A 12,064-nucleotide genomic window follows, 5' to 3' on the forward strand; every position below is an offset into this window, starting at 1 on the left:
AGACTGTGATTGAAGAGCTCCTGTAGTGGACCTGACTTTACTCCTTGCCTATAAATGGAGTAAAGAGAGCTCGGTGGGACGTGGGCAGCACGTCTTACGGCAGGACCTGACAGCCCCGGGGCACCGGCTGCCGTTCACCGAATCCTTCCTCGGTGCCAGGCAGCATGCTAAGTGCTTCTCCTGCACTCCTTCTTGTAATCCTCACGATAATCCTAGACGGAGTGAGGATTTTGTGAGCCCATTGGACAGATGAGAAAGTTGAGGCTAAGCGAGCTGATGGACATGTCTGTCCAAGGCCACATGTTGATCCAAAGCTGACCCGGGCTTCTGAGCCAGCTGGTCTGCTCAAGGGCCAGAACTCTTTTTTTTTAAAATTATTTGATTGAGGTCATGTTGGCTTATACGATTGTGTAAATTTCAGGTGTACATGATTATATTTCAGTTTCTGTATAGACTGCATCGTGTTCACCACCAATACTCTAGTTTTTATCCGTCACCACACATACGTGCCCCTTTACCCCTTTCGCCCTCCCCCCAGCCCCTTGCCCTCTGGTAACCACCAATCTGTTCTCTTTGTCCATGTGTTTGCTGGTTTATCTTCCACACGTGAGTGAAATCAGACAGTGTTTGTCTTTCTCTGTCTGACTTATTTCGCTCAGCATGATAAGGCGCCAGAATTCTTAACCATTCACAATGCGAGAGCGCTTAGGGGCGAGCCTGCGGCTGGGCACACTTCCACGACTGTGGTTATTAGTGCATTTTTGCCAATGGTGGCATGCGTGGTCGGTTGGCATTTATAGAGAGTTTTGTCCATCCCCACCCCCTAAGAAGAGCCAGCGGGAGAGCAGTTAGTCCTGGAGAAGGTACTGTCTCTTCTGCCAGGGGGCTTTGGGGTCCCTCACCCCCGTCAGGCTTGCTGGGCACCAACCTGGGCCCAGGGTCACTGTACCCTCCCCCACTTCTCCCCCAGCTCTGCTGCAGGACACAAGCCCAGAGCACCCACGGGTCCAGGATTCAGCGGGCAAGACCGGATCCTGCAGTCCTAGTGTGAGTGACCTGGGCCTTGTACCTTGCCACGGGAGTCTCAGTGGGCCTGGGATCCTCCTGCATCTTCTTGGAGGTCCCGGCTCCCCTGGGATCAGGCACCAGGAGCTGCTCCCTGTGCCTGGAGGCCAGGCCGGACAAGCACGCAGCGCCGAGGGCCGCGGTGATGCAGCTCCAATGAGCAGAACCCAGGAGGATCCTGGAGGTGCGGCAGGTGCCGGCCAGGTGAGGCAGGAGAAGAGCGCGCAGAGCGCAGCATCACTGGCCGGATGCACAGGCCCATGCAGCAGTCCCCAAGGACCCTCAAGGAAGGTCCGACGGCGAGTTCCCTCCCTTCCCAGCTCAGGCGGCAAGCCGGTGGGGGGAGGGCGGTACCTACCTCCCAAAAGCACCAGGACGCAAGCGTAGGGGAGCATGGCTGCGGGCATCCCGTCGGGGCTGGAGGACGGCCGCGGAGGCGCCTCCACGGTGCGTGGAGAGGAGGAGCGGGCGCGGGGCTATCGGGTGGCAGTGGACGCTGGTGGCCCGGCTGGGGTCCTACGAAGAAGTTGCCAGGGTCCTGCGCCCCCGTCGGCGCTCACCCGCGCTCACCCTCCCGGCTATTGATAGTTGTAAGTCGAGCTGCGCACTCATAGGTCCAACTTGCCAGAAGAGGTGGAGACAGCCCCCGGCGTTGCGCGCACAGCAGCGCAGAGCGCCCAGCCCTCTGGCGCAGCTCCTCCTGCCATTCAGACCCCCTAGTCGACCCGCCTCCGTCCCCGGGCCCTCGCCTCCCGCAAAGTCTTTGCCGTGAGCAAGGAGGCCTCCCTCAAACTCTTGTCCCGGCCAAGTCAGAGCGGTGCGCCCCTCCTGCCAAAGCGCGCCCCTAGCCAGGCCTTCCCTGGAGGGACAAGGGGAGTGTGGCAGGGAGCTCTTCCATGCCCCTCTGGGTACCCGGGCCCCCAAAGTTTCTAGTCAGGCCTTCCAGATACGGTTGGAAAAGTCGCGTCAACTTGGAGCCGGGCGAGCACAGGAGCGCACGCCCAGCAGCCAGCAGCCGCTCTCTGTAATTAGTTCGTCCCCGCTCCAAAGAGCGTCTAAGCAAATAGCGTGGAGCCGACCAGGGCGGGTTCCCCCCTCCCCCCAAACTCCTCCTCCTGCCACCAGCCCCAGTTCTCATCTGAGTGAGTCAGTTTAGGGTGGCAGCTCAGAGACAAGGCAGCTGGGAGGGGCAGGAAGAGGACAGACAGGATGCCCCGAAAACTAGTCTTCTCCAGCCTCCTGCCACAGGCCCTGGCCTCCCCAGGCAGCTCCCCGAGTGGCAGGCAAGCCTTGAAGAAAGGTGGTGAGCGTCTGGGAAGGAGGCCTCTGTGAGTTAGTGGATTTACCAATGAAGAAGAGAAAAGAGAATCCCTTGGATTGGAAAAATGTAACCAGATTGTTCCTACCTGCATGGACCATGTGGATAACTGAAGTAAAGTGTGAGAGCAGGGATGCGGCCTGGGGGTGTGTGGATCACGTGTCCATTTTCGTTGTGCTGCCGTTAACTGAGCGAGAGAACAGAGAGAAAGTAAAGGAGGAGAGGGGGAGAGAAAAAGAGAGAGAGAGGCAAGGACAAAGGGATCAGGAAGAGAGAGGAGAGGCAGGACAGGAGGGAAGATGCAAAAAGGAGAGAGAATCAGAGAAGAGATGGAGATTGTCCCCTTGGGGAGGGCTTGGGGACAGATCTGTGCCCAGGGTGCGTGTCCAAGCTGCCGGCCTGCCCTCGGGAGAGTTTATAGATGCATCTGTCCACATTTGTCGGCTGCTCGCCCCTGGGGAGGTGGGAGACAGCACCCCACGTTTGGATTCCTTACTAAAATCTGGAGTGAAGCTCCTGGGAGCCCTTCAACTGACTTCAACCCCAAGGACCCCCAAACGGACCCCCTGGACTGCCCTTAGCTTTCCTCAGCTCCAGAGGCGGCAGAACAGTGCGCAGTGCAGACTGACGCCACAGTGTGATCTTACACACACGGAAGTGTGAGAGAAACGATCCCTTCCCTTCCTGAGAATGACGTTTGTTCTGGTCTCTGTGGATTGCTGAGACAGCAGGAGACATGAGGTGGCCTTGCTGAAACTGAGATGGATACCAGCTCTCCCCGGCAGACTGTGGCTACGTGCTGCCTGTTACATTCGAGCGAAAGGAGTGACTTTTGTGGGCGGAGCAGAGTTGTATTGGGGTGACTATTTATAATTGCATAATTATGATCATTTGTGGCAATTATGTCTTTAAATTTGCAAAATTTATAATTACGGATAGTTTGAAAAACTGCCTGCATTCCGTCCATAACTGTTCAGGCTGTGCTCTCCGGGCCTTCGGAATGGGGGCATTTTGAAATCCCAGGCTGCTGATAGGGGTTTGAGTATTAATGGTTTGGAGTGGGGAGGGGGCGTTTCATTGATGTCCCAGGTGGGGTTCTAATTCGGTACTTTCAGAACTTATTGTCCTGCTGTCAGAAGTGAGAACTTCCCCACAAAGTATGGTGCTCCTGTGTCAATTGTTGTGTTGGCTCGTTTATAGAAAAGAGGAATTGCTGATGCTCACTGGGAACTTGGGTGGACCAGGTGCTTTACGTGCATATACTTTATATCCAAGCGACTTGGTGAGAAGTGGAAAGTATTGTTAGCTCCATTTTACAGAACAGGGAAACTGAGTTCAGAGGGTTTGGGCCACTGTGCCAAGGCCACACAGCTGGAAGGCGGCAGAAGTCCTGAGTCCCTGCTTGTGACTGTGATGCTCTGCGTCCCCCTGAGGTGCCCCATCTCACCACGCTGTCGGCTCTGTTCCAGGTCTGACAGTCCCAGATGGAAAAGCCCTTTCTGTAAATGATAGCGTCTCTTGGAAGAGGCTTAGGAGTGACAGGCAAGCACTATGGCAAAGTGCTCCTAATCTTAGCTAAACCCTGCCGTTGAGGCTGAGCGTTACAGGTGGGACCTGCGCCTGCCCGTCCTCACACTAATGGTGGGTGACACTCAGGAGAGGCGGAGGAGCTGGAAAGGGCATTCGAGGCTGACGGGTGCAGCCCTCTGCCATTTACGGGTCAGAAACGGATAAGCCACCTGTTCCGAGGCAATGCAGGGTTTAGTCCAAAGAAATAGAAAAGCAAAGAAAATGAACAAATAGTGTTTGAACAAGACTCCGCTCTAGTCACAAGAGGATCAAACAAAAGAGAAGGAAGGACCCGAAGCTAAAACTTATTTATTAGCTTCAAAAATCTATTTTACTTGATTCTATTTACTTTTAACAAAAGAAAATAATTCTCTTGTCCACCTCGCGTTTTGCTAGAGGAAGGGTGGCGTCTGCTCGGTCCCCAACCCCTGTCTTACACAGAGAACAGTCACCTGAGAACGTTCGAAATGATAGCAATTATAATGTTGTTTGGGGGAAAAGCAAATGATTTCTTGAGCCCCGACTCTGCATTATCGCATTTTGGCCTCCAGAGCTGGGCTTTCCTGGGTTGTTAACTGCAGGGGCCCTCCCCGGATGGGCAGAGCTGCGGGGCAAGGGGGGCGGTGCAGGGTGGGTTTTTCCGGGGCGGTGCACAGCTAACGTGAGGGAGGCAGCCATGAGGCAGATGTCCCTGATGGGAGAGGGGAGGCCAGCCTTCCGTGCTCTGTGTTTGTCGCCCACTCCTCTCCTCCCCCATCAAAGTCCACGGGTAGGTGGATGGGAAAGCATTGCGGAACAGAGCCTCTTCCTTCCCTGCCCGCCAAACACCTCCCTCCTCGTCCTTGTCCATGTTAAAAACACCGCAGGAAGATAAGATCGCCCCACGAGTCTAGCTATAAAATGGTCTGTTTCCTTTGCCTGTTATCAGGGGTGTCTGATCAAAGCCATGGTGCCCAGGCCTGGTTATCTAATAACCAAATAAACATCCAGGCCAGTTTCTCCGGTTGGGAAAGGCAGGCAGGGGCTGCTCTGGATGAAGTAGGGGACAAGCCAGATTAGGCTGGACCCCTCTTGTTGGCCATTCCTGCCTGCAGGCGTCACACTGGCCAGGCCCGGAGCCAACCAGCTCCTCACCACAATCTCTATGTTATAGATGGAGAAACTGAGGCAGGGAACCCTCTGGGAGAGCCTGTGGTCATCAGGTAACTGACACTCATTTGTCCCCTGTGGTGGTTGCTCCATGTCAGTCTTGTTCCTGTTGCACCAGTGCACCCACCCTGCCCCGTGGCTAGAACGTGCCTTGTACATAATCGCGCTCACTACCTGTTTGCTGAGTGAATGAATGAATGAGCAAATGAACCATTGGGGAACGAGCACTGAGTTCATGTCAGAAGACTTGATCCCGAATCTTAATGCTGCCACTTGGCAAGTCACCAGGGCCGGGGCTACGGTGAGGCAGCAGGGGTTCAAACCATGAGGGAGCTGTCACCTGAGGCTCATACAGCTGCAGGTGGGCGCCTGAGAGTGAGTGCTTACATTTTGAGCCCTGGGTGCCTCACTTGCCTCACCCTAGTCCCAGGCCTTCAATCCACTCTGAGTCTCAGTTTCTTTCTCTCTAAAGTGAGCATGGTGCCTGTGCTCCCCCATAGGATTAAGAAGACCATGTCCGCAGAAGTGAGTGTTGGGTGCAGGGTCCAGTGTTCTCAGGCCCTGAGACTCTCTGGGGAGAAGCCGAAGGTCACACGGCTGGTGTGAGATGGAGCCTGGATGGGAACCTGGTCTGGGCCTTGGAAGTCTGGCTTCTCAGCCTGACTCTAAATGGCCTGGTCCTGAATGGCTTCTTGTCCACCTGCTGCTGGGGAAAGCAGGTTGTGAAAATTCCCTGGGCTGCCCAGAAACTCCCCCACCAGTCCTCACACCCATCTCAGTCTTCTTGCCCCATCAGGCTGTTGTGAGCACAGGGAGACATTGGAGGGCTTAGCCCAGCACCTGACATGTAGGTGTTCCGTGAGCACATTTCAGATGGATGGATGGATGGATGCATGGATGGACAGATGGATGGGACAGATGGATGGATGGATGGATGGATGGATGGATGGGTAGATGTATGGATGGATGGATGGATGGACGGATGGATGGATGAATGGATGGGTGAATGGATGGATGGATGCATGGATGGACGGATGGGTGGACTGATGGATGAGTGGATGGATGGGTGGAGGGATAGATGGATGACTAGAAGGGTGAGTGGATGGGTGGATGGATGAGTGGATGGGTAGATGGATGGATGAACGGATGGATGGATGCATGGGTAGATGGATAGATGGGTGAATGGATGGATGGATGGACGGATGGATGGGCAGATGGATGGACGGAGGGATATATGGATGGATGGATGAACGGGTGGCTGGGTGAGTGGTGAACGGACAGATGGGTGCATGGATGGATGGATGGATGGATGGCTAGAAGGGTGAGTGGATGGTGGATGGATGAGTGGAGGGTTGAATAACTAGCATTGCAGTTGTCTTGAGTGTTGTTCTGGGTGGTGCCCAAGCTGAATGGTTTGTTGATTTTATTCTCACATTTATTAATTGATTAGTAATGATTCATTAATGTATTAACTCACTTTGGATTGCTAGTCCCAAAACTGTGAAGATACATGATAGTCCGTGCACTCTCGGGGCACTCCTCCACAAAGAAGGGGTCATGTGTTCCCGTATGAGTAGCCAACATAGGGAGTAGGTGCTTACGCCCTTTGCTGAGTGAAGAACACTTGTTCTTACGTCACTAGGCTCGCTGGCCGGGGAGGTTTGGGGTTGGTTTTCTTTTTAAACCTCTGGCTCCCAGCCCAGCCCAGCCTCTCTAACTGATGCTAGGGCTGCTCATGGTTGCTTGTGGGATGACTGGATGAGCGACTCAGTCTGGGTGTCAGTAGCCTTGTCTATACTATACCCAACAGTCAGTTACCTCTGTTCATGGAATCGCTGGATAGTTTGGAGCTATTTAGACACACCAGGGCTTGCAAGCAGGCTGTAGAAAGAGTGGGTTGGTTCAGTCCATTTTGTCTGAGAAGCAAGAAGGTTCAGTGTGAGAGGGGGCTTCTGCTGATTCTGGGGTTCAGGAGAGGCTGCCCGGCCCAGGGGAGAAGGAAGGCTGTGAGCCTCTGACAGAGTTCATGTCTTGGCACTGCCACTCATGAGGCGCCTGACATTGGGTGGCCTCTCTGGCCTTTTTGGTCATCTAAAAATGAGACTCCTCAGAGGGTTCCTGGGAGGATTGTGGGAGGAGATGCACGGAAAGCTCTTACCGTGGGGCCTGGTGGGTTGCTTGTCCATTGTGGATGAGTCACCCTAATAGATGCCTGCCTCCTGTGTGCCCAAGACCCCTTGTGGGACTCAGCATGGTGGCGTGTCAGAGCTGGGAGGGCCTCAGGATATCATCTAGTTCACTCATTTTTAAGTGGTTCCTCAGGGACCTCCTCGAGAGGAAGAGACAGGGAAGGAGGCAGAGGTGCCAGTCTCTGAGCTCTCCTCCTCCTGGCCTGAGCGGCTCCCTCTCGCTGTCTTAGCTTTATTATAGTGTCTTTGTGGGGGAGGGAAGTGGTGGCCCCCTAGGTGTCTGTCAAACATGGGGACTGCATTGAGGGGTCCTTGGAGCTGTTGGAGCAACAAATGAGATACACACACGACAGTACAGAAAGATCTAGAAAGTACAGTGTCTTGGGAAAGAAGTAGGAAGCAGAAGGGCTCATTCATGTAAACACCAAACACAGCCCTGCACCTGCCAGACAGCGTGCTTTCCAGCACGTGTGTCTCTGAGGCAGCGTGGCAGACATGCTGGAGCAGATGCTTTTAGGACAGAGAGGAGGGAAATGGGCCTGGAGATTGGGGGGAAGGGAAAAATTATAAAATACCACGAACGAGGGTCCTTACACAGACCGAGGTTATTAACACACTGTGAACTCAGTAACATTTTGTAACTTCCTGCACCTGCAGCCCAAAAAGTAAGATGAGAAAAGACGACACCGCTGACTGACTCCTTCTTCCTGAATATGGGGAAACTGAGGCATAGTGAGGAGAAGACGGATTCCTGGGTGGTGGCTGAGTCTCTCACTCGAGTCAGAATTCCTGATTCCTTGCTCTCCCTCCACGCCCAGCCCCCAGGGCGCGGTGCGGCTCCCATCCTCGGCTCCCATCCTCTCGGACCAGCATGTGTCTGCGGGAGAGCCGCTCAGAGCAAGGTCTCAGCTTTCCACAGCCTCAGCCCCTAACCAGCTGAGGGCACCCAAGAGAAACAATTCTCTTGTGACAATTCCTCTGGTTTGAGGAACTTTTGTGGAGGAGGAAAATTAAAAAAGGAAAGTTGGGGGCATGCGTGGCTTCAGACTGCTGATTTTTTTTAACAATATAGTTTATTGTTATCTCCCTGTTATAAAAATCAATATATGCTCTTATCCGACTATTCAAAGAGCACGAAGTTTATTATTTCTCTCTCATTATAAAATTAACAGCACTCGTAATATGCTATTTGGAAACTACAAAGTAGAAAGAATAAAAATGAAAGTCATGCGTAGTCCTACCACCCGAGGACAGGCTCAGCTGACACTGGGATGTACGACTTTCTTCTCCACTTTTTCCAATCTGTGGTCAAATTTAATAATGTGAATGTCTAAATAAACTACTGATCCTCCAGTTTCATGCTTTGGCTTAATTTCCCAGCCTTTAAGGAACTGGGAGGTACAAGGCCATGAGGAGACGGGAGACAGGCGGACAGAAAGCAAAGTCATATTCTTTTTGCTGAGGAAGACTGGCCCTGAGCTAACATCCGTGCCCATCTTCCTCTGCTTTATATGTGGGACGCCTACCACAGCATGGCATGCCAAGTGGTGCCATGTCCACACCCGGGATCAGAACCAGCGAACCCCTGGCCGCCAAAGCGGAACTTGCACACTCAACTGCTGCGCCACCCGGCCGGCCCCAAAGTCATATTCTTTTTTCGCGCAAATTAGCCTGCAGGTTGGGTTGGCCCGTGTTTGGTTTTTCCGAGCCTTCCACCACATTAGGCAGCTGTTTGTAAACTTTCCTCAGCTTCCGATTTCCATCTGGAAGCAGCAAACTGATTTTAAATGGAAATACCTTAAAGGTAGTAGTGTTTAAAAATCCATCCGAAGGGGTCCCCACCATCACCTGCCAAGCGGGGGCTCACGGCTGGTTCATCACGTCAACAGAAGAGGTTTGGTGCATCGTCCAGGGAGCAGGTGAGCTACAGCCAAGACGAACAGACAGAAATGTGGGGACAGAAGGAGCTTACAAGTGCTCATGGCATAACCCAAGCTGAAGACCTTACTTATTTTTTCTCGCCTTCTTCTTCTTTTTATTTTTTTTCAGTTTACAATTAACATTCTGGGTTTAGTCTCCACCCTCCCTCTTGAAATGGAATTTTTATCTCTTGATTCGTGCTACAAGATAAAATCCCTGTTTATGCAGTTACATGAATAATTGATAAGCTCTTTCCAACTTGCCAGAAGCAACTTAGCAGTCTCGCCTTGCGGCCTGGAATCCCTGGCAATTTCCGGAGCGACGCTGAGAGCCCTTCGCACAGTTTCTGCTTGGAGTCCACTGACTTTCCGTCTCAGGGGTAGGAGTTTTATCTCTTGATCCAGATTCGGAAGTCACAGATTAGACACCCAGGGTCCCAGTGCTGGGTTCCGGGGAGGGGACGGGGGTACGTCAGCGTCCGCTTAGATTTTCTGAAATTGCGTCTGAAACAGGTGGCGATTCCTTTGGGAGGCTCTGGCGGGTGGTTTCAGAGTTCACGGCATTAATTAACTCTAATCTGTTCCCTGATAGTGTAAACCAGACCCAAGATGTGAAGGCATTTTCTTTCCTACATATTTAATGGCTTAATGAGCTAACAATGGGAACCTGTGTTGAGGCTCTTTCATGCGCTTGGCTCTGGGGCCATGTTTATGTGATAAAAGCAGTGGGCTGTTACGTATGTGCTTAGCTGGGTTTTATCCTTTTTAAACAGGTCTGGACAGCTACCTGTTATATTTGGCTCAGGCTAGCTTAAAAAATGAATTTATAGACTGTACTGCAGAATGTCCCGAATCTTCCAGGCCAAGGTAAATGCTGCTTGGGGTAGCTGTGATGGTGCAAAATGCCCTGAAGATAAAGGGTTAATGAGATGTTGTTCTTTCCTCCCCACCCCTCCAGAGTCTTCCCACAGGGTTTCACGGTGGCAAGCACTTGGGTTTGAGGTGGCCAAGATTTGCTTTTTCCTTTGTGGCTGGCACAGTGCTCGTATTGAAACCTGTTGAGAGGAGCTGGCCCCCAGGTCTCTTGGGAGCTGTGCAGTCCTATCTCACCATGGGGGAAGTGGGCCTTCAATTTAAGCCACCTCACATTTATCCACCACAGGCATTCATTCAGTTTTCTCTTTCATTTGTGGAAGGTGGAGAGAAAATGGATCAGAAGCCAATTTTTTTTTTTCCTGGCTGTTTCCCCAAAGCTCCAGGAAATTAAGAAACATGCTATTAGTTTTAGCAAACAATTTAAACAAACTAAAACCAGATATGCCACCAAAGGCCTAGGATTTCCCCGAAACCCTGTTCTCAGTGATCCTGGCCCTCCTTACGGATGCTGCTGGAAGTGGTGGACGAGCCAGTGATGGGAAGGTGGTACTGAGTGCTGGAGTGCCCTTCCTGTACCTTTTCTTGTGCCTTTGTCCTTACAGCTCGGACGTCTGTGGCTTGCTGACTACAGCGAAAGGGGAGCAGAAAGGGTTTCTGGGGTATCGTGGCCCAGACGTCAGGCCTGGTCAGGGGAGGGAATGCTGACGGTGCTCTGACTGGCCTCCCTGCAGACCCCTGGGGCCAGCAGGCCTTCCCTTGGAAGCTGGTCCCCAAGGTGGTGCTAGCTGGCCAGCTCCTGCACCCCACCTAAATCCGCAGACTCCTGCTGTGTCTCCAGGGCTGCGCGGTTTATTGGGAAGTAGAGTGTGTGGCTGGTTCAACTCTCTGTTCTCTCCCAAACATGTCAAAGGGCCGGGCGGGGAGCAGAGTAAATAAGGCTGGTGGTCCCGCCCCTGCAGTGGCCCCGGCGTGGGACGCAGTGCATCGTCAGAAGGTGATTTGGTGTTTGAGATGCGCGTTTGTTGGACCACACTGACCAGTCTCTGATGGATATTCTAAGTGAGAAGATGCATGTAAAGCCACAAGCCTGGTGCTCAGGACAAAGTGAGCGTTGGGTAATGCTGGCTTATGATGACAATGATGAGGATGAAGGTGATGAGGAGGCAGGGTATGAGGAGTGGGGAGTCCTGGCTCCAGCCCAGCCAGACCACTGCTGACCGGTGTGACCTCAGCATGTCCCTGTCTCCCTCTGGACTTGGATTGTTCATCCATGAAACATCCAAAGTACACAGGAGGGAGGTGAAAGTGTGAAGCATGGTCCTTGATCTTGAGAAACTGACACCCCACAACTTCTGGTCCTGGGGTGCAGATTTCTTTCTACTCTTTTTTCTAATTCTGATGAAAAATACATTCCCATTCCAGAAAACTGTAAAAAGCAGAAAAGCACAGCCGGGAATACCGGAGGGTCTACTCATCAGTCATTCATTTGACGGACACTCATCGGGAGGGTGGGAGGAGCGCCCAGGCTGGGAATGGAGTGAAGACCTGAGCTTTTCTCAGCACAGTGAGAGCTTCCCAAGGGTTCTGAGCATCACAGCAATTGGAAGTCTGTTTTCTGTGGTCCGCATTTGTACCAGGAGAGGTGAATCCTTTGAGTGTCTGGAGGTTTCTGATTCCAAAAGCCCCCAGAGAAAGTGCAGATTTCCTGACAAGGAGTGAAGCCAAGCACCCTACCAGCTGGGGCTGTTTTCTTGTCTTCGAGGACAGCAGAATGCACCGGCCCAGGGAGGGAGGGCAGGAAAGAGGCTGCAAAGTGTGCATGCTCCAGGAAGGGGCCGGGGAGCTCAGTGAGAAGGCGGTCTCATCCTTTTCCCATCACGTTTCCTTTGCAACTTTGTTGGAAATTATTGACCCTATATGTCTAGGTTTCTTTCTGGACTCTCTGTTCTGTTCCACTGATCTGTATGTCTGCCCTTTTC

At 52.6% G+C, this 12,064-nt stretch overlaps 1 protein-coding gene across 1 annotated transcript in view; it reads right to left on the reverse strand.

The window, feature by feature from the left end:
• The window catches only part of APCDD1L (APC down-regulated 1 like), a 49,907-nt gene extending 48,447 nt beyond the window's left edge, over positions 1 to 1,460 (reverse strand). Inside the window, exon 1 of the mRNA XM_046678058.1 lies at positions 1,424 to 1,460. Coding sequence (XP_046534014.1) covers positions 1,424 to 1,460 — 37 coding nt within the window. The remainder of the gene's footprint in view (positions 1 to 1,423) is intronic.
• Between the last annotated feature and the right edge of the window lie 10,604 nt (positions 1,461 to 12,064).

The sequence above is a fragment of the Equus quagga genome, chromosome 12 (assembly GCF_021613505.1).
Source record: "Equus quagga isolate Etosha38 chromosome 12, UCLA_HA_Equagga_1.0, whole genome shotgun sequence".
NCBI lineage: Eukaryota > Metazoa > Chordata > Mammalia > Perissodactyla > Equidae > Equus > Equus quagga.